The following is a 25,320-nucleotide window of genomic DNA, read 5'->3' on the forward strand; positions in this document are numbered from 1 at the left end:
CATAGCAAAATGTGGACATTTTGCTATGGACATCACATAAAATTCCAACACATGGAATTTTATGTGATGAACCAACATAAAATGATGCACAAGTATTAGATGGAAGGAAACACGCTTTTCAAAAATGGTTACAAAGTAAAATGTGAAATTTGTTGCATGTATATAAATGTAACTTTGTAAATCAGCTGAAGATGTTTTGAGGCATGTCAATAATCTTTGGACATCTAAATACTAAACATTTTCAGCAATTCTTTGCAGAAGAGCAACTAAGAGCATGTATTTTTGAGTCTGGACTTTGACTGAGCCATTCTCTCCCACATATTTGCTTTAAACTAACCCTGGGTTGACCAAAGTTTGGGCTTTTTGCAGCCATCAGAATTATTTTGTGCAGCCTTGAATCCCTGATTTAAGAAACAAGTGAATCTTCAGGGTGCAGGAAGCCTTTGAAAAATGCAAAATGTTACAATTGGAAATGCTAGGTACGACCTAAAACATTTAGGTTGCTCTGCATTCTTTTTAATGTAAGTAAGACCACATACATCCAGCAACTCTCACTTGGAAGCAGATTAAGAAAACTCAAATACAAAGACCCTTCCTATGTATTTTCCAGCCATTTTATAGCATAATAAATGATCACCTTTACCTATCAACTGTTGTATTTATCAAACCTGACTTAAAAGAAATTTCACTGTCTTTTCACATCATCACAATAACGCTACTCCTCTACACAGTTTACATTGAGCACTATATCACATTAAATCTGAGTAAAATTCAGTTTAAAGTTTCTGTATTTTGTCTTCTAAAGAAATTATCCTTCAAACAGTAAAATGTTTCAGATTGTTTTGTTTGGTTAACTCATCTTGGACCAGTGAAGGAGAAACAGGTTTGAATTCATTACATTCGGTTGTTTATTCTCCAAATGCATCTGTAAAAATTGTACATCGAGCATAAGTATGGAACTGTGGTAAAAGTTCTGATCTTTCGCATTTATTCCTAAGACAGATTCATAAAAACAAACGAGACATAGAGAAGCACTTGATGCTACCAGAAGATCCGAACTCCACGTGGTTTTAGCACATCGTCCCATTCCTTTGGGCGTCACAGGATGCCCGCCTTCACTCCAAACGTCTCCCAGACTAAAGTCCGTCCGATCCAAGCAGAGGAAACGCATTCAAGGAGCGACGAAGACGCACCGAGAGCAGCAGAGTTTGGACGTTTAGCTGAGCAGAAAGAGCAAGACTGGGAAACAAAAAGTTCATCTATGGCCTTGGCAAACGCCCGGCGGCGACGACTTGATGACAAACTTCCCGTCACTCATGGTCAGACCTCAGTCCACCAAACATGTGGTCATCAAGTAAAACCGGGATGATGGCGTCACATGGCACACGGAGGGACCGAGGGCTGGCTGTAGTGTCCGTCTCTAGTAGAGGGAGATGACGGATCTGGGGTCAGTTTCAAACCACTGATCCAGTTACAAACCATCTGCTGTCCTGCCGGAACAAAGACCACCTGCCTTGTGAACTCTGTCCTCACACTAAGACCTCTTCACTTCCTGTAGAGGAGAAAAAAAAAGCAACAAATGAGTCAGAAAAGATGTAAATCTATAGTTGAGCTGTTTAGTTGGGCCAGAGAGGTGGGAAGTGAATGTCTGCCACAGAACGCCTCATTACTCATCATCATAATGTCGGTGAGTTTGTAGGTTCCACCCTTGGATTTCTGTGCCACCCGATCATTTCACACACAGCTGTTGACGCAGCACTCCATTTCCCCAACAAATGACGTCAATCTTAACAATGACTTCCTGTCTTTCTTTGTTGCATTTAATTATTAAGATGTGTGTGAGTGGTAGCTTCTTGAAAAAAGTCAAATTTGCTTTACACACACACACTCATAAAACCCCCCCCAAACAAACAAACCATAGAGTCCAGGATTACCTGTAGCAGAGCTGTCGGCGTCAGCCTCCGCCCCACACACCGACTGCTCCATCTTCTCCTCCGTCCCGCCGCCCGGCTGTGGCTCCAGAGCCGAGGATCCTGTCGGCGCCGCAGCTGCTTCCTCTGCGCCGACGGCGTCTGTTCCCGCCCGCTGTGCGGCGCTTTGCTTAGCGTCGGGGATCGCTCCCCTGGTAGAGAACCAATGCCGCACCAAGTCGCCCGTCAGACCAGTTTTCTCAGCCAGATCCTTTATCTAGGACGGAATCAGAAAGGTTTTATTAATTAAGATGCAGGCAAATGGTAAAGCTGAACACCTTGAGACTGCAAGGAAACTATTAGTATTTAGATTCAGCTCATATGAAAGCTTTGAAATGTTCTTTCCATGTTTCAAGCAGAACGTCATTTACGTCAGTGATCAAACCATTTCTGCTTTTACCGTTTAAAGTATTTTGTGTTGTAATAAAATAAATTAATGAATCCATAAAAATTAGGAGTTCTTAGAAATAGTAGGGAAATGTCTGTTACTACTGATGATAATATTATATTAAATATTTACTAGAATTGTTTATACTGGGTATTGCTACTTTGCTTTAATCCTGTCATACAGTGGGGACGTGGATGATAGATGAGCAAGAAAAAGAATGTTTATTAAACCAAAATAAAATACCAAAAGGAGAAATAGTGTGTCATACAAATAAACAAAACTACTGATTAAACTAAGATTAAAAACAGCAAAGAGACGATTTCACTCACACTGAAAAGATCAAAAACTTTTCATCAGGAGATTTTTTTATTTTCATGTAGTTCAGTGAACAAAAGACTCTCATCTCTTTTGAGATAAAAGATGACAAGATGAATTTAGGAGGAATCAAGACCTGAGGTGTGTCTTAAACTTCAAAGATCTCAGCATCCCAGGAGCTTTATATATCTATATATATATATATATATATATATATATATATATATATATATATATATCTATATATATATACATATATATATATATATATATATATATATATATATATATATACATATATATATATATATTTAATTTTTAAAACTACCTAAAATATCACTGACTGTGTTATGAGAGTTTCATGGTATGACGACAGTTTTACAACATCATGGTGCCTCATGTGATCCAACTGCTGTTAGTCAAGAAACAGAAAAGCATCAGCTACACCTGCTGCTGCAAAAATTACACAGCCTCCATTATTATTAGACTCATATTATTGGATATTTATACAGAGACAACTGCATGTTTAGAAAACGCTTTCACGTACTTATTGCACAAAATGTTTCACCTCCTTGTTGTTCTGCTCGCTGGTTGATTAGCTGAGGTGCTCAACAGCTTAAAAACCAGCGTTACATATGCAAATAAATCACAGGAATGTTGATCACTTGGGTAGTTAACCTTTGAACTTCTGACTGAAATCAATCAATATTAGTCAAACTCTTTAAATAAATATTGTAATACTATCATTAAACACTATGCCATCCTTTTGTTACACCATTTGGTTTTTATGCATTAAATAGAGCTGGGACTTTAACATGCTCATTTTTTATTGATTAATTACATTCATTTTTAACATGTTGAAATGTTTTAATGCAGTTAATCACATTACACACACAGAAGTCCTGAGTCAGAAGCTTTTTGTAAATGTGTTTCTGGTACGCTCATGAATCTGATGCACAAATTAGATCCGATTGCAGCAGCGACGGACGACAAAGTGGCTTTTCCTCGTTTGTGCTTCAAACAGTGATTTGATGAGAAGTTGTGTGAAAGTTGCAGACGTTCCCAACGACGACGTCCACATTTCTAATTATTATAGTATAGCAATTATTTTTTCATAGAAACAACATGAAGGTTCAAAGCTGAATATGTATATTGGCACTTTGCACCAATCTGATGGTTTAATGGCCTGAATAATTAAAAGCAATAAATGTTTTGTTTGTTGAGCTTATATGTGTCTATTTATTCAAAAAGGATTCCAAAAGGGGCTATGAATTAAAAATGATTATTTTATTGATATATGGTTTTTGATGCAATGAATTTTGAATAATTCTTGCAGATCCTGCAATTAACTTCATCACATTTTTTGTTTTGTTTTGCTGGCTCTAGTGTCCTTCTTTTGAGAGCGGTCAGACAGGAAAGTGGGTAATGAGAGAGGTGGAAGAGATGACCAGTACCTGGGAGTCGTCCAGCCTGCCGTTGGCGTCCAGATGGTCCTGCAGGACCTTGGAGCCGTCCCTCTGCAGCTCCTCCTCCAGGGCCAGGTTCTGGTACTCCTCCAGCCACTTCAGCAGGCCGTTCTTCTGGACGTAGCGGGAGTCCCCGAACCAGCGCACCACCTCAGGTCTGGGCAGCCCTGTTCCTGAGATGAGCTCATCGTACTGAGTGGCGCTGGGCCACTGGGTTCGGGCGTAGACTTGCTTTAGCAGGTGGAGCTGCTCCGCCGTCTTCTTCCCTCGGACGGTTGTGGGTTTGGGGGAGTGGGAGGTTTTCTGTGTTGGGGTGGAAGGTTGGGAAGGTTTAGTGGTGGTGGAAGAGGTGGGGCCCTGGGTGGAGGCAGGCGTGCTGCCAGGCTGAGAGCTCGTGCTACCAGATCCCTCCCCCTCTGCTTTACTGCTAGCCTCGGTCACCTTCAGCATCTTCAGATTTATTTTGATGGGGTTCACTTTCGGTTCCCCTGAACCGTCATCCCTCTGCCTCTCTTCTCCATCCACCTCCATCTCCTCCTCGTCCTCCTTCGGCTTCCGCTCCGCCTCCTCCTTCTTCTTCTCAGCAGCCACTCGCTTCCTCTTCTCGGCAAACCAGCCGTGTATCTCCCGCCGAGTCATCTTGGTCTCAGAGCGCAGCCTGTCCACTTCTTCTCCTGACGGGTCGGTGTTCTGGGCAAAGCTGGCCTCAAGGGCGATCACCTGAATGCAGGACATGCAAAGAGATGAATATTACTGTCAAATCATGAGAAGGTTGATTTATTTTAGTTATTTAGCGTTCCCTTCTACTGTACTCATGCACCGAATAAGTAGTCGGAGCTCATTTTGCATGATTTACTGCATAGATGATGTTAAGAGGGATTAGCCAGCCAATCAAATGCAGTCGTACCAAAGCAGGTTTTGGTACAAAGTCTAACAGGAAATTAAATCAGCATCTTCATAAAGCTTATCAGCAGCAAAGGGAACTCCTACAGATAACACGGCTACCCAAATCATCACTGGCTGGGGAAGGTTCACTCTGGATTTCAAATTTCAAATGATGAGAAAAATTTACTTTTATCTGGGAAAAAAAACAACAAAAAAACAAAACATGGAGTCACAGTTAAGGCCTTTTTTTCCCCAAGTTAGCTTCTGACCTCGTCTCAGGGTCAGGACAGCTGAACACAAGAAAAGCAGGAGTTGAAGACCGAATCCTGGATCTCTGCTCCAGACACAGACCACAAGGATGATGAAATGTTTTTTGTGTGATTACTGCAGCCTAAAATGACTGACTTTTGACACCTTCCTCAAACATGTTAAAATGTTTTTATTTTGCCTTATTTTTGGCCCGACATGGTCTTGCTAAAAAAAAGTTTAAATTGCTGTACATCTTTTCAAATGACAGAATTTTAAGTCTTTCAAGTATCTTCTTGAAATAGCACCTTTAATCCATATAAAGTCATGTCCTGAGAAATTGTCAAAATGGATTTTGCAAAGACAAAAAGGCCAGTGTTACCATTTAGCATCACATGTTTTCTTCTTGCGGATTCGGCTTTCAAGAAACATTGTGAAACAGGAAGTTCAATTAGCAGAGGGCCAAGAAGATTGGTCAAAATTCAGCAGAGTTGCAGTGAGAGAGAGTTTGGGTCTCACCTGGTGGGGGTCTCTCTCCTTGTAGCGGACGGCTGTGAAATCAGGTGAGTGTAACCTGAAGAGCCTCTTGGAAGGAGCGGTGGGCGATGTGGGGGTCTGCGTTGGCGGAGGGCTCTGGGTGGCGGTGCTGGAGCTGTGCTGGGGAGTTTTGGCACCAGAGTTGCTGCTGCTACTTTCCGACAGATCAACGGGGGCGTTACAGCCGGAGGCGGCGGCGCTGCTACCAGGCGTACCTCCGCCGTTCCCCGCTCCAGCACTGGGCTTACTCTGCCCACCTGTGCTGGAGCGGGAGCTCTTGCAGTTGCGGAAGTGATAGCGTCTGTCGCTGAACCACTTGCGGACCTCGCGCACCGTGAGGCCGGTGAGGCCGATGAGGCGGTCGACCTCCTCCTGGTCGGGCCACTGGCTCACCAGGAAGCTGTCCTTCAGGGTACTGAGCTGCTCCTGGGACTTCTTGCCTTTGTAAAAGCTGGGGTCCAGGAAGGTGCTGGAGGGGGTCCGGGAGCCGGAGCTGCTGCCTGGACCTGCAGGAGTGGGGGAGGAGGACTTGGAGATGGGGGATGAAGGATCCTCCATTTTGATGGTTGGAGAGTCACAACCAGAAGGATCTGCTTCCTCAGTTCCTGCACTGGCCAGATTGTGATGGTTGCTGCTACCATTAGCATCTTTGCTCTTCAGGTTTTCACAACTGCTGATGACAGTTTTGTTTTCTGTGGGGGTCTTACTGTCCATCTGCACCGAACCTCCCCCACCCCCGCCACTGTCAGGTTTACTGTCTGTGTTTCTGGCGCTAGCACGGCTGCTAACATCACTGCTGTTTTTCTCGCTGGAGTTAGCATTAGGACTGCCATGTTTACCATTGACACTGCTCCCCTTAGCGTTGCTATGACTACTGCTTCCAAGACTAAGGTTGATGACACCGCCCTCAGTGTTGCTGGTACTGCTGGTGCCCCCTCCCACAGCTTTACTGCTGCCCACCGTTCCAACCAGCATGCTGGGGCTTTTATCTGCCACCAGAGCGGCGGCAGGTCGGGCCTGCATTGTGGGCCGAGCCGCCGCCTGGGGCTTCGGCGTGACCGCCAGGGCCACGGGGGCACTGCTGACCTGGATTCCGTTTGCCACAACAGGCTGCGTGACAATTACGCCGCCTGGGCTGACAAGAGACCCCTGCAGGAACTGAGGGATCCCGGTGGGCCCCAGGGAGGCGGGCAGCACTGTGATGGTGTGTGGCGCCTGGCTGTGGTGACTCTGGGTTTGGTTCTGGGAGCCGACCGGCGCCGTCTGGATGATGGTGTTGAACATCTTCCTCCTTGCCTCCTCGATCTCCTCCGGGGACCAGCTGATGCCTTGCTTCAGTCGCTGAGCGGTGAACCAGATCTTGATCTGCTCCTCGGGGAATTTGGTGACGACGGTCAGGTAGCACAGCTCTGCCTTGGTGGGGTACGGAAACTTGCTGAAAGAGGTTTTCAGGAAGGAGGAGGAGTCCATGGAGGCACTGTAGGTGGGGATGCTGCTCAGAGGGATCATTACCTGCAGGGAGAGACGGAAGATCAGCGTGGAGTCGGATTGAACCGTACATGTTTAATCGTACTTGGGGCTGGACGACATGGATGGAAAACGTATCAAAATATAAGGGTTTCATATCAGCGGATAGCGATAATTATTGATATTATTTTAAATATCTGAAATATTGCTGAAACTAGTGGAACAACCTTTCCTGTCTCCTGCAAGTTCCATATTGTTAAAGGCTCAGTTGGCTGTTCCAACAAGACAATGATTGTGGAAAATGAGTCGCCCTAAAAAAATGTACATAATAATAATTTGTATTGAGTGTGAATAGAATTACGTTTACTCACAAATCGTTTAATCGACATTTTTCAAGCTGGACCTCATTGAAACAAACACTTTCCTGTCCAACTTATTTTTGCTGGATTTTTTTAAGAGCCCACAGAAACTCTGATGACCCAAAACACACATCAACACTGGTTTTGCATTAACCCCTTAACGGTCGCCCCACAAGCACTTACATGCAAGTCAATGGGTTCATGAGGACCCATTGACTTGACGCTGTCCTCATGAATGTTAAAGGGCTCCCTGTATGGCCACATTAAAATTATGTGGATTATTCTTCAAAACCAGACCCACAGCAAGAAGGCAACAATTTTAAAATAACTTAAGACGAGTAGCGCAAAGTATCCCACAAAAATGTCAGATTTCAAATTTTCTGACCTAATTGTTGTTTTTAATTCGTTGAGCTTTTGTGTTTTCAAACCATCCTGGAATGTTGATTATAAAACCCATCATTAAAAAAGGAATAAAATCTATGTTTCCTTTCACTGATGATTGCATATAATCTGTTTACTTGAATGGTAAATTGCGTAACACAAAAGCCAATTTGTACCTTGGGAAGATTTTGCGAGGATGAGGATGAAGAAGCAGTAGAGGAAGCTGTGATAGGTGCTGAATGGTGAAGACTTCGGTTCTGAGCTACAGAAACAACCTGAAAGGAATTAAAAGCACGATTAATAAATGAAATTCACTTAAACAAATAAAAAAACATCAATGTCATCAATGTCCACCTGTGTGATGGGAGTCTTCAGTAGGGGTAACCCCGTAGAGCCGTTGACAATCTGGATCGCCGAGGGCAGGGTGGTCTTGCTCGTTCCGTTGTGGACGATTGTGGAGACGTGGGTGACTGTAACAGCAGAAGATTCTTTTCTTTCAGATTCCCTGGATATGGAGGCAGAATGCATGTCTGAGGCGGGCTCATCTGACACAGAGTGAGACACCACAATCCTTTTGGGTTCAGATTTGCCCCTCAGCATCCTCATGATTGGCGTCTTAGTGATGGAGATTTCACTGTCCCTGCACAGCTCTGCCCCTATCACCAGGTTCTGCTCCACCACTGCCCTCCTCTCCCTCCTCCTCAGCTGCAGGGTCGTAATCAAAGTGCTAGGGTGGACCCTGGCGTTGTGCAGAGCTAGCCCCTCAAACTTTGGCGCAGATACGCCGCAGCTCATGCAGACGAAACCAGGGTCCGCCCTAAAGTCCGGATGCCCCGTGTAGACATGATCTAGGAACAGGTTGAGGTCGTGAGTTTCAAAATTGCACAGCTTGCAAGTGTAAGTGCCGCCGCCACCGTCCTTATCTGCATCCCCCGCCTCCTGTTTTGGGTCACCGCTGGCGTCCAGAGGGCTGCGTCTGCCACCTCCAGAAACCCTGGAGTGACGGAGCGGAACCGGAGAGTCCCGCTCCGCCTCCTCCACAGAGCGGATGACCTTACTGGGGATCATGCAGGGTGTAGTGGACTTCCTTTTGCTGGCCATGGTGAGACCAGAGGGAAAGGAGGTGGGGGGTCAAATGGCTGAGGGGCTGAGAGAGAGAAGATGGATTCCTCCTTCACTATCGACCAGACATGGGGGAAGGAGAGTAGACAGGCTCTTCCATAAGTCCCCGAGTGATTCTCTGCAGAGGTTTCAGTAGAATCCTGAAAAAGAAGCGAAAGAAAATGAAAATATTTAGATCACCTGGAATTTAGACAAGAAGATAGGCAAACAAAAATAAAAGGATTTCTTACAGAAGTTTCACATAATATCAGGAACTTCAGGGTAAAAAAAACATCTTTAAAGTATTAAAGCCAAAAGTAAGGCTAAACTTTCCCGTCCCCTGAAACTCAATCTCATTTATGATGCCATTCAGTCTCAGTCTGCCTCCTCACTACAGGGCTTTTGGGAGAGCCCCTGTCCTACCCCCCTTACTCCCCTCCCCCATGCTACTGCGTCTCACTTCCTCTCTTTCAGACACACCCCCACAGAGACTGCGAGCTGTGTGCCTCTGAAGTGGCACTAAACACATTTCCAAGCACTCTGAATATATTTTTCTTTTAAATTTGCTGCTCAATTCAGCTGGAGACTTGACAATGAAGCAATTTGCTGCATTTCATTACATATTTCCTGGAAAGACACATTCCTGAGCAATCAGGACCAACAGCAACACACCTGGATCTCAAAAAAAAAAAAAACATCCCACGTCCAGAGTCTGTGTCTTTACAGGGGTTCACTCCTCCCTTTCTCTCCACCTAACATGGAGCCAACGATGCAGGATTGAAGGACGGCTCTAGGGCAGTTACTCTACCAGCCATTCTGCCCCGACATGACATCTCATGCAAAGCACGAGAAGCTCACCGAGCCTCCACAGTTGAAACGCAGAACAGCGTTTCTTCTTGCAAAAATGTTCCTTAAATGTTCAAAACTGAACACAAAATTCACCTAATAGAAGAGGATCCAAACTGAGACAAGATGCAAACCTCTTCCTGCAACATATTTGTGCTAAGGTGTGAAAGAAACCCAGATTGCATGTGGTCATTAAATAAATCCCTCCTTTTCTGGTTGCGTATCTCTTTCTCTAATTGCAAACCTGCTGCTTTTCTTTGTACCTACAACGGCATGAGTAAATGCTTGGTTTGCCCCACACATGGGTCATGGTACATTAGCTCAGCGCTCAGTTAACCCCCACAGGACTGGGGTGTGACACAACGTACAAAGAGTTCGCTTTGAAGCACCAGAACGAAGTCAGTCTCCAGATTTAACTTAAAAGAAATAAATCTGCATTAAAGGAGGACTTTTTGGCCCTTTTTAAAGGTAAATAAGGGGGCAGTGTGTGTGTGTGTGTTTGCATGTGTGTGAGGGGTTAACAGGCGACTGAGGTTCGTCTCTGAGGGAACGCGATGCCCCTCTTCCCCCCTTCCTCCACCCCACTGAGAGCAGCAATTGCCCTCGGTTTGAGCCGTCGTCTGTCCCTCCTACCTAGGCCCCCACCTCAACCACCACTGCCATTCAGTTCTGCATCAGGGGGCACCGCTCTGCCAAGCCAGTATCGTCACATGACCAACACAATGGCTTATGGGTGGGCAGTCGCAGTCATCCATCACGTGGTTGTGCTGGGTGTGGGTGGCAGGCGAGAGTAGAGAGAGGGAGAGCAAACGGTAGATGATGATGATGGTGGGGGGATGGGCAAGCCATTTGGGTTGGGGTGTGGGGGGTTGATGGTGGTGTTAACTATCGTGAAAGAACCACTGAGGTGTTTCTGTGAGGAATTTTCCTTCATGGTAACCCCCCCCACCCCACCATCTCCACCACTGCAACCAGCCTACCCCCGCACTTCCGAACCCCCGTTGTGCTCTGAGGTTCAGTCACACACTGTTTCCCTCCCTCCCCACCGCGCTGTGAAGCCTGGAATGTTCTGCCAATGGACACAACCTGGAGCTCATGAAAACCAGCTTACAGTGTCTCCCAACACGGAACCGACGGGTTTAAAACTAATCGAGAGGCGTCACTTAACTCAGGTGACTGCTGAAACAAAGTCCTCTGACCTCACATCAGCTTTTGCTTAGGCAACTTCGGTCAACTTGAACACCAATTCTGTGCATTGACATTCACCGTACTGACCGTCCTAGCCATGATAGCAATGTGGATGTGTTTTATGCGACACTGTCAACATTCGTATGTGTGAATTTCCTGTGAGGTTCAGAGTAAAGTGCAGGGAGGTGGGTGTGTGTGCATGTGCATGTAACGTGCGGGGGTGGGTGTCTGCATGCCTGTGTGAAGCCTGTTTACGAAGGTGGTGAGGCTGCCATTTTTTACTGTGCGAGAGATCACACGTCTCCCAGTCCCTCACACACACACACACACACACACACACACACACACACACACACACACGCGCATAAGAACAAAGTCTTAAATGTCTGAGTCTGAAACTAGAGATGCATCAATCAATCGGCCGATTGATTGATGCATGATGAGACTGGGTCTATTTTTTCCTTGATCGGCTCAGATTGAAAATCAATAAGTGAAATAGAGAAGAAAAAAAAATTTTTTTTTAATTCTCTATAATAAAAACACATTAAAACTGATAAATACCTCCATACTCTAAGTTCAAAAACTACCAATGCAATAAGTCAACAAGAGAGCAGAATAAACCCAAATTTCTCCTCGATTGGCTCTGATCTTTGATAAGTGAAGTACTTTCCTTTGCCCAATAAATGCAACAAAGCTAAAAACTGCCACCATTTTATGTCTGTGAATGCATCAAGAGAATGTACCTTTATGCACATTTTTTAAATGTTATTAAAAGATCCAGTTTAAGTAATAGTTTTTAAGTACTACTTAATCTTTAAAGCAGTAATAGTTTAAATATTATTTCCTTTGTTGCCTATTGGGTTGCTAACCGCTGCCACTAACAAAAACAAAAGACAAAATAACAGATATTTTATCTTTGTGTCACCACGTTCCACCTTAAAACCAGAAATTGGTATGGTCCAGAAAAAGTCTGATCTTTTTAAAACCAAAGGTATCTTCGCTTTAGTAGAGTACGGCGCCAAATAATCAGCTCACCTGAGAATCCTGCAGCTGATCACCTGAGACTACAGATGCTGCTCTAGGATCTGTGCAGGGAAACAAACCTTACCCTAATGAGTGTTCTGCACAGGCCTTTCCTCGGCTGCTCCCGTTTTATTCCTCCCTCTTCCCCCTCCTGCTGTTCCCTCACCCCGCCTCCCTCTTCGAACAAGTTTGGCACTCGGAGACAGGTCGGCAGCGGCACTGGTGTGTTACTGTCCCCATGGCAACCACCTCCTAGCCCCCCGCCTTCTCTCACCAGCTCACTTCTCTAAAGCACACGCATGTGGGTAAACACACACACACACACGCACACACACACACACAGAGATCTCCTGTGCCATGCAGTCCCAGGCCAAAGTGGGGCTTGTTTGTTCCACACACCCCTCAGAGTGGTATTTGGAGAGTCCCTGCCCTGCTCCTATTTCAGTGCAGCTTCCCGCACCGAGTGTTCCCGTCTCTCCAATAGGTGTGGCTGCCGTCTCCATTGGCCAGAGCCGACGGCGTCTCTTCCTGTCAGGGTTGTGTCCAGACATCTGCCATCCTGCCCCTGCTCCCCCCCGCTTTCCCACAGCACTCTGTGGTCCTGCAGGGGCCTCGGTCACACAGGGTTGCTATGTTCTATGCTGCAAGAACTACGCCAGATGCTATCTCACTCATTCAGGGGAAAAGGGCCCTAAAAACAGCCTTAAACCCCAAGTGTGTTCCAACCAATTATCAAGACTGCACCTATGCGGCGGCACACACCCGGTTCCACCTTCCAGTGTCTGTCTCTACATCTACCGCCATGTTTTTCTTTGTCTTAGTACAACATAAAAGTGCTTGTTTCAGCTACTTTCTCCCACCCTAAACCAGCACCTTCCAGCTAACCTCCAACTGTCAATCATGCGTGCATCTTGTGTGCATCTCGACTTGTGTCTTCCACAACAATCGGAAAACCTCAATTACAGCGTTCCTACGTCGTCCTTCCTTCCCTCGGATCCCTGAGTGTCAATGTGGGCTGCTCCTCGGGTCAGGGAGAGGATGGGCTGCGTGGGCTGCACCACTGTGGCTGCTGCTGCTGCATGGATTTAAACTGGACTGCTGAGAGGGGAGGGAGAGAAACATGGCGGTTGCTCTTTGTAGTCCAACCTAAAATGGCCGACATCACAGGCTGTTCACCAGTCAAGCAGACTGAAAAGATTGCAATGATCCAAACCAGTCCGCTACAGGCCCGGTCGGGTTTTCTTGGTCATAACTGGTAAGACGTTAATTAGAAATCACACGACTGGATACAGGAAAGATAAAATGACTCAACTCGACTAATGCAGTCAGAACATTTTTTTTATGTTAACTGATTCATTAGAAGAGTTATTAGCTAAATTAATCCGGAGCTACTCAGGCAAAAATAAAGCAGCCTGTAGAGCGAAGTGGTCATAGTGAGGGCGGAAGCAATTAATCGGATAAATTTATCAATAAATTATTATTTCAATAATCGATTGATCGTTCCCTGGGGTATACATAAAAAAGGCTATTTGCTGACAAAAACAACACGCTTAGAGCAATAGTTAAGCCAAACTTATCCAAAGAATATCTTCATTTTGCAATCAAGACAGAAAAAAAGAAAGAAAATTTGCTAAGCACCTTATACTACTGAATTTTTAATTAGTTAATCCAAAACAACAGTCAACAGATCAGCCCTGTGTTGTGTTGAGGTTGAGTCAAGCAGAAAGGGCTGAGCTTTTCACATGTTGATGTTAAAAGTATTTTCAACTGCAAATGCATCCTTTCCTACAAATGATCAAGCAGACAGTAAGGAAATGCTTTCATATCAAATTTTAGGCAAGAAAAGGTTGGTTGTTTTTTTTTGCATCAATTTGGATCTTTTTGTGTATTTCTAATGTATAAAAAAGGCTTAAGTGAAATGCCTTCAGATTTTTATTTCCTACAGAAATAACATGAAACATAATTCTAGTTATACACCAAGATGAGACACAGCACCAAAGCTACAAGGCAGAGACTTTTTTTGTGCGAATCAAACTCAGTTTAGATACAGTTTGTCACTTCCACAACAACACCATTTGTTTTGCTGTTGTTGTAAATTGTTACGTAATTTAGATAAAATCTAACCTCCCACAATCCAGCTTCCAAATGCACATGCTTCTCGTGACAAGGTAACCGATTGTGGGATTTTTGTTGTTAATTTGTCACTTTATTTTCAATCCAATTCCTCGTTTAAATGTGTTTATTTGTATTCTGTGCAGCTGCAGCAAAGTGCTTGAGTGCTATTTGACAACACTGCCTTTTAAAGAAAGATTTGGCAACAATAAAACAAATGTAAGCAGTTTGTGAGGAGAAGGGGGGCACATTGGAATAGGATGCTTCACATTATATGCCAACTTCTGTCAAAAGTCATTTGTCTCCGACAATGTTTCCTAACGCCAGATGATCAGCCTGTTTCTTTTTAAAGGGGCAGCAAGAAATCAGGTGGTGACCGGAGTCGCCCAACTTTTAGCTTCATCAGCTCCGACCACTGGAGGTCAGATGAAAACTCAAAAATGTTATGTTTTCCTGAGAACATCAACACTTCCCAGTATGGAAGTTTACTTCTGAGTGAAAAGGGCTCCAATTGTGCTCTATTTCATAAGTGAAGTGAGCTGTTTAAGAATGAGACTGTATTTTCTATTATTGAGACATCTCTGCTATTCATTCAAGCTGCAAGAGAGATCAAAACTTTCAGAAGATAGCAAGAAGGTTTAACAGACTAAAGCGGTGGATTTGTTTTTTATCCATAGCCCCTCCTCCCCCCACGTTTTAAAGTGGTAATCATTACCCAGCTGTGTTTCTAATGTCAATTTAATAAAAAAAAAAAAGCACACCACTGGAGTGCTATTACAAGTTCAACATATTTTCTCGCATGATTGATAAGTTGAGCACCTCAAGCTTTTCATGAGTTCTTATTTTTATTCTCCATGTGATCATCAGCAATGATGAGGCAAGCGGCCACTAGTGAGAGTGGACCGTTGGTGATAAACAGAAAGCTGGATTAAGCTGTGCGTCGAACCTGAGACTCACGTGGACGTCAGACACAAATTAGCTTCCTGGGAAAGCTTTGGTCTAATCCTAGGAGTGACACACACTAATGACAACACTATCTAGATAAACAGAAATGCACAGACCCAGCTTTTCTTGGTTGACAGCAAAGCCCGGTTTCCTTTGATATCTGACCTGCTGATTCTGGTCATTTTTATTTCTAAAGGCCTAAAACACAGTAGAGGAAAAGGTGTGCTACAGATTTCGCTAACAGAAATAGCAGCTTTCACTATCGGAAAGTAAATGTATACATATTTATCTCTGCTTATGCATCATAGCCTCCATGACATTATCTAATTTTTATTCAACCCAATAAGTGCGTAAAAATAAATGTTTGTTGACGTCATACTCTGAAAAGGATTTGAGTTCTGAGTTGGGATGAATGTAATCAATACGAAAGAAAGCCTCAATTTATTTTTCTGTTCCTCAATTTAGTCCTGTGTAGTAGATAAAAGTGCTTTATAAATAAAGCTGGACTGCAATGTTTATTTCAGAAACAATTAATGAGACCCAATTAGGGGGAAATTGGCCGATTACAATCTCTAAAGATAAACAATCACTTTAACGCTTCATGAAATAATAATGAAAAATAAACATTGCTGCTTATTGTTTCTAAACTCTGGATCAGTCTTGATTAAAACTTAAGTCGGTCTGACCCAAAATATAACTTTTTATAAAGTGTAAAATCCTTTTATGGTTCACAGAAGAAGACAGAGAGAGGGGTGCTTGGGACGGCTGTGATTTCTAATTTCTATCGTGATGACATACTGATTTTGGTGAAAATTTGGGAATATTTTTCTAACGGGTTGAGATTTAACAAAAAAAGAAAGCGTATATTTACTACTTCTTTGAAAAAGTATTTTCAAGACATGCAGTGTTAGTGTGGAAAAAGTGTCTCGACGAGTCACAGAGCGCAGCAGCTTTAAACGTATCCGAAAATGATGCATCTTCCGCTCAACTTAAGGCGGAGTAATCCCCAACTTAATTCGCTCATGTGCATTATTAAGGGTTGCAAGCAGTATAGCCAATTCAGATCGGAGAAAAGAGGCGAGCCCCCTCAGTACCCCCCCAAAAAACTACACCGTCTCTCTCTTTTTCCCACCCCCGTCGGCTGTCGCCATTTTAAGCAGGCGACATGCAGCTGGCCAGCGCTGCTGAGCGAAAGCCCACAAAGGTGAGGCTTTCCCTCAGCTCGGATAAGTTTTAGTTGAGATGAAACACTGAAATACATGGGTATCAACAAACCACACTCACCTCGCCTTGTTGGGTCTCACTGTGCGCAGTGAACGTTCTTTAAAAAAAAAAAAGAAAAAGTTTACATTGATACGGGCTCACACAGGAGCCACTAACGGACTTCACTGATGGCAACTTATAGGTGTAAGACCCCTCCGTCCATCGGCTGCAGACAAACGCGACACCCGGCGTCCGGACACCGACGCTCTGTCTTGGGTTCGTGTTTAATTCGCCAGGCTCGCCTCGGCTCTGCTCCGTCTCGGCGTTGGAGCAGACAGCGGAGGGGAGGAAAATACGACGGACGTACCGAGGGAAGAGACGCACACGTGACGCAGACGTCACTGACGGTTGAGTTGGCGTGAGGGCTCGAGCTCGGAGATGCGGAGTGAAAGTGAGTCAGATTCACCGTCTCGACCCGGACCCTGCGGTACCTCTGCTCTGAACTCCTCGTGAAGTGTCTCTAAGAGGGGCAGAAAGTAACAGTTGCGGATTAGCGTGATGTTCAAGCAGCTCACACCTGTCCCCCTCCTCTCAGGTAACTTCTCTTAAAGGGATAGTCCCCAAAAGACACCCCGAACTATAAAACCCTGATTATGTCTGACTGCGGTAAATTCTACAAATACAACTAATAAACCAGTTCAACAACAGAATTAGCTTAAAATAACTATACGCTTCATATTCTTTTGACATGGCAAAAGTATGCCAGTAGTAGGCTATTTAAATAATATCTGACAGAATGATCTCAAAAGTATGTGCACCCATAAACCTTTTCACATTGTGCTCAAAATACTTTATTAATCCCACATCATAACAACTAATGTCAGTTATTGGGATCTTTTGGGATAGTAATGATGAGAATAACATTTTGGTGCACATAAAAGTCTTTTGTTTTTATTATTTCCTGTTAGCTTTGCACATATACATCTTGAATTTTCCCCTTTTTTTGTTTAAAAATGCCTCTCCTCAGTCAGTGTTGGCAGATATTATCTGTGAACACCAGTTTCCAAGTTATTCCACAACTTCTCATTTTAATTTATGTCTGGATTTTGACTAGGCCATTCTGATACATGACTATTCTTTGATCTTAACTATTCCAATGTAGTTCTGGCAGTATGTTTGGTTTACTGTACAGACTTTCTTCCTGGATTATCCTGTATTTAGCTGCATTCACCCATCTATCATAACTAATTTCCTTGCCTTTGCTGAAAAAATGCATCCCCACAGTTCTTCTTAGGTGAAATGTAACAGAGTTCTATTTTACTAAAAAGCATAGTTTACCAAAACGTATAGTTTTTTCATGACTTAATCATGATATGATACTTTAATAATATTTTATAACCTAACCCAATAGTTTGACCTAAGATCAATCTGTTCTCACTATTTTCACAATATTTAAACAACCAATTCAATGCAAAAGAAAAAGATTATAAAGTGATTAACGCATAAATGTGTTATTTCAGTTGCATAAGCATTATTTTGAAAATCTCAACCAAATGTATCAAGCATATATAACTGATAACTAACCCACCCCTCATTTATCTAATTATATGACAGTATTAAGCTAAAGTATTTGTTACAGAGTATTTTTATATCCAATACTTCACATGCATGCTACAGTTTTACTCAATTAATATTTTCCATAGAAAGTTTGTTCTTGTACCTGAGTACTTTTTACAAAGTGATTTAAGTAAATCTAACCAAATAAAATGTGTAAAAATAATCAACAGTTTTAATCATGAATTCAAGTTCAAATTAGACAAACTAAAAGTGTTCTATGAAGTGCTTCTGTTTACATTAACTTCAAATGACTCTTGATCAGGGCTAAGCAATATATAAAATTTTATTCTCTTTCATGCTTATTGGCAATGATGGAGATGTAGAGAGTTTCTAAAGTTGTGTATCGATTCCCTCTTTTGTGTTAAGATGGATTGCCACATGATGCACATCATTTTCATTTCCTGGGCCATTACCGTTAGGGAACAGCATCCTCCTATCAATCAAATCGATTCACCAATGACCTCTCAGAACAACGTTACATTGATTTGTTATAGGCCATAAATGGACAGTAAACGTGTTGTGAATCATGGTGGCAGCATCACTATTCTGTATGTTTTCTTTAATTCGGGATTATGGGATGGATATTAAAAAGTTATTACGCTTTTAAATATAGCATTACTTTTTTACATCTGAAAATATGTTTTGATGTAATTAGTGATAATTTATTATCAGCCCCATGAATAAAATAGTTATAGTGACACAAATATCAGTAATCATTTCTGAAAGGTGATTTGTTTTGTTTGTTGTTGACTTTTTGTCATTATATGAAGGTATGTCTGCATACCTTACGGAAATTATTTGCATTTATTTACAATTTATATGTCTATTTTGAAAATAACAGTGCTCATTTCAGTTCAACTCAGTTTAATTCAATTCATTTTAATTTAATTTAAAGCAATTCAAAATACTTTATTAATCCCGGAGAGAAATTAATTGGAATTTTCACTCTCATTTCTTCACAGAGTAAACACTTCAATAAAAAATTCAATGATTACTTTGGACTCATTTGTTAATAGACTCTAGAATCACCCGTTTGTAGTCACACTAATTTGTTTTATTGATTAATCAATGCTCCTATTACCAAGCCATCAGTACAGACAGGATTTGGCATGCGTTTTTGCTTGTTTGTTTTGAACTTTAAACTTTTACTTCATTTTCAAAACCACACAGTAATACTGAACAACTGGCTAATACTCAAAGTTGAAGCTGTCTCAGAAAAAGGAGCAGAGACATGGTACCCTGGTTATAAAATGTGTAAAACTCAGGCTATAAAAGGCTAGGGAAAGAAGCAAGGTTGAATGTAAACAAACATGAAATTAGTACCAGCTTAAAAAGAAGTGTGAATTACCATAAGCTAATTTAAGGCCCAACTGTATCAAGTTCTGTCAATGTCTTACTGTTCTCCTGAAATAGAAACACAGAGCTTTTTTAAAACACCTTAGTTATCAGATTAAATACATTACGTAAAAGTGAGTACTGGTAAATAAAAGGAAATACGATTAGTGAGCACAATGAGAATCAAATTTAATCCTTCAGTAACTAGCAATTAAAGATCAGACTGGTCAGAATTAGACAGGTGTTGCCCCCTGTGATATCACCAGAAAGGAATTATCCCAGCAGCAATTGTCAGCAGCAATCCCCTTCAAACTGAAAAGCAATTGTCACATTGCATTAGACAATGTCAAATAGCTTTAAGTTTTGAGAGAGGGACACTTTGAAAACACTAGCTAGCAAAATATTTCATCATGTGCTCCACTTTATGGCTGCTCATTTTCATCCATCAGCAAACGTATCAGCCCATACGCTGTAAAATTGTCATAATAAAACAGCCTCAAAATTGTTCAAAATGTAATCTCTATATACAGGTATATGACTTTATTATGGGAAGCCAAAAGAAAATGCTAAGTTACTTTGTGAAGGTCTTTGCAATGTCTAGAGAGCCATTGAAATAAACATATCACCTTCGTGGTTATAGATTCTGAACAGCTTGAAGATTTCAGGAACAGCGTTTGTGGCATAAAAGAAACTGGCTCAAGCTATTTAAAAAGTCCCAGGAGGATGTAATGTGTTGAATGATTGTCATTTTTACTATAAAATAGCATTAATGATTCCTTAGCAGCCAAAGGTTCAACAGAATAGTTTAATTTTTCTGGCACAAAGTTGTCCTTATTAAAACATTGCTGGTGTGATAGTAAGGGACAAAAAAGGGAAAAAATAAAAACGTCTCATGACTTTGTAGTTTCAGATTCCATCTTGGTTCTCAGATGTCAGCGTAAACTTACAACTCTCTCATCCCTTGCAACAAAAAAAAACAAAAAAAAAAAACTGACCCAAGTCAGTTTTTCGACTATTAGTTTTTCGACTAATAGTCGAATTTCTTCGACTATTAGTCTATGAGTTCCACATAGACTAATTTGAAGTGACCAACAATAAGCAGCATAAGCCCACGTGATGACTATTCTGCTTTCTTTAAAAAATCCTTAAGGAGCTTTTGTTATAAATTTGTTCCGTTGCATCCAAACTGAAAATGCTGACACATCGCCCACCACTTCCTGAATGAGTCAGTTATTCAAAAGAGAAACTGAAATTCTCTTACTAAGTGTCACAACAAAAGCTTAAAACAAATTTTTATAAAGAAAATGACGTTAAACAAAAATGAGCAGCATCAGGGAAAGATATAAAGAATCTCTGCTGTTGATGGGAAGTGAAAAGGTTCTTTAGGTCAACACAAAACATTACTGGGATGTGCTTTCTTCTGGAACTGTTGGACTGGAAAATGACAGAAGTTAGAAGAAATGCAATGTTGTTCCATGAGTATTCACTTAAACAAAAGTGATAAATGCCGATGTTTTGTTTTGTCAACTAAAATCCATGCAAGATAGCACTGACATACAAAATGCACAGATCACTAAAACCAGATTTTATGTTATCTTACCTAAAATAACAGACAAAATTCTTGGATACAGAAAAATAGGGGAAAAAAAGAAAGCAATTCAAGCTTGTTTTTCCCTTGAGTTTGTAAAAAATAACAGTGTTGGAGGCCCTCCAAACATGTCCCATTTTACTGGATAATTTTACGTTCTCTGAATAGTTAAGCAACATCTGAACCAAACACATGTTGTAAAATACTTGAGACCAGCATGATGCTGGTACGTTTTGGGGTTGAGAGACAAAGATGAATCCTTACTGCTCTCAGTTTACGGCTCCATTTTTCAATTTTCAAAAAAATTGAAAAGTGTGTTGCTCTTCTGTATTTATGCTTCTTTATTCTACACCTGCGAGGAACACAACAGATAGGTCAGACAGAAAGTTTGAGAGAAACTTAAAGGGTTACGGCATAAAATCCCAAACATTTATGGAGCGGCAGCAAGAAAGCTATAGTTCAAAGACAGCCTTCAAAAAGGACAGGATTACAGGAAATGAAAGATGTTTTAACCAGATGAGAGCAGCAATGGCCCTTATGGCCTATATGCAAACCTCTACGTTTGAATACACTGCTTATCGCCCTAATCATACCATCCCCACATGTTGGTGTCTGCATCACGCTGCTGGAATGCTTTTCTTCAACAGAGACAGAGAAGATAGTCAGAGTTGATGGGAAGATAGATGCAGCTAAACCTAGTGAATTTTTTGGAGGAAATTTTGTTACAAGCTGCAGAAGACTTGAGAGCTTGACATTTATCTTCCAGCAGGACATTAATCCCCTATCTTACAGGCAGAAGTGCAAGGATTTAGATTTTGTTTGGATCGAACACTTAATACTATAGAGAATTTTGACAAGGCTTGAAAAGTACTGTTCCCAGTCACTCTTCCAATCAGATGAAGTACAGAACTATGTTTGCTATTTTGTTTTATAAAGTGTATCTAAATAAGGGCCAAATAAATAAGGGTAAGTATATTACCAAGGTATATTAGTACTTGGTATACCTTGGTATACTAAAGAATACCAATACCTATCTATTCGTGCTACGGTAGGAAAATCTGATGAGAAGCAGCTTTGTGCATGCATGATTCGTTTCCAATGTGGACACATAATGGGGTTCAGTTCAGTTCAATTCAAATTTATTTAAACAAGGACAGCACATTAAACTATGCTACATGTGGGAGAAAACAGAGTAACTTTTGTTTTGGGCATAGGTTTTCTAAACTGCACAAAATAAATTTTTTGGTTGTATCTTTATTTAAAGAGTAATATCAAAAGTTAAAAATTCCTGTCATTTACAGAGACACCTACATTGAATTTCTTCGACTATAAACAAGAAAAACATATCAGAATGCATATCAAAGAAAGCCAATTCTCCATAACAATGTAGGTCAATATAAACCAGTCTTCACGTACTTGTTTTTGATTTAGTCAATGTTTCGTCTGGGAATAGAAAACTCTAAAATCAGTTTCCATTTGTATTCCTGAAGGTGGGATTTCTGTGTGCAGGGGAGATTTTCTGAATCAGGTCACTGTGGAACTGACCACCTGTCTGAGCTCGGGGAAGTGGGAGGGGCTCACTGTAGCGTGGGAATTCTGGCTCTTTTTAGAGAACCGGCTCTTTTGGCTTCGACCACTAAAAAGAGTCGGCTCTTTCGGCTCCAAAGTGGCTCTTCGGATTTTTGTTTTTGTCCCTTAATTTATTATCCAACAAAAAAATGTTGCAAAATCAATGCGAGCTCATAGTCGGAATTGACTATATTTAACAGCTCTTCTTCTGGGTCAGCGGCAAAATTATGGAACGGAAGCTTTTAATTCAGAAATCTTCCTATTTTGTCTGAAACTTGTGTTTGTGTTGAACCAGCAATCAGAAAACATGCTTCTGTTACATGACAGTTTACTGCTCTCAAGTAATGGGTTTTAAATGTTTTCTTCTCTGAAAAACACACCAGCAATAAATCTCAGGCTCTAGGAGTGAAGGGGTTATTTAAATCCACAAGGGGGCGTCTTGAACTGTCTTACACTAAAGCATGGAAGAGAATTAAACTCAACCATAATTATTGTTTTAGTATAATTTAGAAAATATGTGACATTAGTTACACACACAAAATGTAAATTTTAAAACTACTTGTGGCTTTTGATGGTTTAAAAATATAATAAATAAGTTCTTTGCTTGCTTATATTCTTTTTTGTTCAGTGGACTGAGACTGCTGTGATTTTTCCCCTCCAGCACCTACTGTGCTGACATGACGCTGTGACATAATTCAGGATAACAGCTGAAAGCCGATAACAGCTGAAAGCTGTTATAGGGAATGTAGCGGCACTGAGCTGTTGACTTGCTTTTTAATACACAATTTGATCACTATGTTATTGTATGCAACCACTGCTCATAGTAAAGTACGGGACTTGGAAAGATAATAAATATGGTTGTAACTAGAGGATTTTTCGACAGAAAAGTTGATCTGACTGGTGGTTTCGCTGAAGGCCAAGCATCTCTGTTTCTGTAGAGATCACAGTTAAAGTTGGTAATGATCTGCACAGCTCTGGGTTCTGACCAGTAAATAAAGTTTATTTAGTTCAGAAACTTCAAATCGACAAGAAGTTCATGATTTGCATTTAACTTGAATCCAAGGTAAACATTTAATTAAGATCTGTTGACTTATATTTGCAAAAAATAATTAAAGATAAAGAAAAATGTGTTTTACAAAACTTTATTGTACATTTTTAATAATATTCATAATATAAGTTATTTATGAATAAGCTTATATTATTTAAAGATCAATCAATAGACACAGATCTATGGATAGTGAAGAGCTTTAATAAATGAATGGCACACTGAAATAATTATTACATCAATTATTTTCTCTAAATTATTCCAAAAAATATATTAGGGATAGATTGTGAATTAAACATATAGTGCTATTAACATGAGTTTTATTAGAGGTTTAGGTTCGTACTGGTTCTTTGAAGGTGGGCAGGTTTTACAAGTTTAGTTTTACCCTGTTTGGACGGGAAAGTCCATTGGCTGACATGAAGCTGCCATCACCTAACCATTCTCCCTCTCCTTTTCCTTTCCACTAACATGGAAAGTTCTCTGGATCAGCTGACTTGTTGTTGTGTCTCTGCTCTGTCTTCTCTCAGCTCCAGTCGGTCATAGCAGGTGGCTGCTGGTACTGAGCCTGGTTCTGGTTCTGCTGGAGGTTTCTTCCTGGTTGAGGGGAGTTCTTCCTCTCCACTGTCGCTACATGCATGCTCTGTATGAGGGACCGCTGTAAAGTCAGTGACTCAACAGAAGTGATTTTCTGTCGCCCCCTGCTGGTCAGATGGAGTGAATGCTGTAAGTAATGACTCCACACAACCTGTTGGGTTTCATTTCATAATTATCATTTCATAATGATGCAAAAACACATTCTCAAATATCAATAAACTTTAAATTCTAATTGACATTTAATACTAGAACTGGAAGACATTTTAAAGGTCCAACATAAATTTATAAGTCTTCTTCCTGTTATGATCAGAAGACGAAGACTTCTTTCCTTGGGTCCTCCACTCAGCCGCTTCTTTCTTCTCAGTTGAGTTTTTATTTTCCATCGCAACATAATAAATGTTGATGAAAATAATTAATTTCTGATTTCCTGTTTCTCCCTTTTATTTGTGTCTGAGCAGGAAGAATTTCATCAGGTGTCCCACAGCAGCTTGATAGAATCAGACTCAAGTACTGTCAGTAATGAGCCGACCAGGTCGCCAGTGTATCGCTGCGACTCTCTCAACTGAGGTGCCATTGGTGGGGGAGATTTGAGATCAAACAGCCTGAAAACGGCCTCAACTGTTGAGTTTGAGTCTCTACGTCACACTGAGTCGATGGACACTGGAAGAGAGGAGACACGGCGAGCTTTTCCTGCTGGGCAGATCTGAGAAAAGAAAATGAGGATTTAACAATTTCCTGATGAAAAGCTGCTTTCTGACCCAGATGAACTCCGTCCATCCATCCATCTAACCTGGTTCTCTCCATCCATCCATCCTGGTTCCCTTCCATTCTTTGGAATTATGTGACCATTTTGATTTCTTTACAGGGATGTTCTCACAATCTGTTAAAAGAAATATGAATATAACCAGAACATCCTGGAAGTGAATGTGGAGATTTGACATTAAGATTTCTTTGTGATGACAGAAGAAGAGACAATATTAAACTTTGGGGACAATGTTATCCCTGATGTTTAACGGGTGGCTTGCACTTTCTCCAGACATGAATCCCAAAAGAAAACCTAAAAGCTGAATACCTCTTTGACATTATTTGAAAAATCTTAAGTAACTCGGCTCAAAAAGTGAAAATTGCATATTGTGCAAT

The 25,320-nt window shown here is 41.5% G+C and overlaps 1 protein-coding gene and 1 long non-coding RNA gene across 7 annotated transcripts; one reads left to right on the plus strand and one right to left on the minus strand.

The window, feature by feature from the left end:
• Window positions 1-890: 890 nt before the first annotated feature.
• On the minus strand, window positions 891-16,949 carry zhx3b (zinc fingers and homeoboxes 3b). Of its 6 annotated transcripts, none has more exons than XM_044114450.1 (8): window positions 16,514-16,949; window positions 8,369-9,276; window positions 8,191-8,289; window positions 5,790-7,319; window positions 4,128-4,859; window positions 1,935-2,187; window positions 1,514-1,552; window positions 891-1,420 (listed from the first exon to the last, which is right to left on the minus strand). In XM_044114450.1, exons 2-7 carry the CDS (start codon window positions 9,113-9,115, stop codon window positions 1,530-1,532), a joined length of 3,384 nt encoding a protein of 1,127 aa, XP_043970385.1. In that variant the 5' UTR covers window positions 9,116-9,276; window positions 16,514-16,949; the 3' UTR covers window positions 891-1,420; window positions 1,514-1,529. The 6 variants fall into 6 exon arrangements, with proteins under 6 accessions (XP_043970385.1, XP_043970405.1, XP_043970413.1 ...); XM_044114470.1 differs by having other exon boundaries at window positions 891-1,552; window positions 16,514-16,550; window positions 16,800-16,935; XM_044114478.1 differs by having other exon boundaries at window positions 891-1,552; window positions 4,128-4,442; window positions 4,581-4,859; window positions 16,514-16,933.
• On the plus strand, window positions 16,942-25,145 carry LOC122829717. The gene is made up of 4 exons (XR_006370415.1): window positions 16,942-17,027; window positions 24,114-24,309; window positions 24,491-24,543; window positions 24,639-25,145. It is a non-coding gene; the product is annotated as an uncharacterized LOC122829717 (long non-coding RNA).
• The last annotated feature ends 175 nt before the right edge of the window (window positions 25,146-25,320 follow it).

Source organism: Gambusia affinis, linkage group LG01, assembly GCF_019740435.1.
Source record: "Gambusia affinis linkage group LG01, SWU_Gaff_1.0, whole genome shotgun sequence".
NCBI classification, from domain to species: Eukaryota; Metazoa; Chordata; class Actinopteri; order Cyprinodontiformes; family Poeciliidae; genus Gambusia; species Gambusia affinis.

Bases quoted from the DNA above. Each gene is read 5' to 3' on its own strand.
- zhx3b (XM_044114450.1), bottom strand. From the start codon at position 9,115: ATGGCCAGCAAAAGGAAGTCCACTACACCCTGCATGATCCCCAGTAAG. The intron at 8,290-8,368 runs GTGGACATTGAT...AATTCCTTTCAG, and splicing joins TGAAGACTCCCATCACACAG to GTTGTTTCTGTAGCTCAGAA. The intron at 2,188-4,127 runs GTACTGGTCATC...ATTCCGTCCTAG, and splicing joins GCAGGCTGGACGACTCCCAG to ATAAAGGATCTGGCTGAGAA.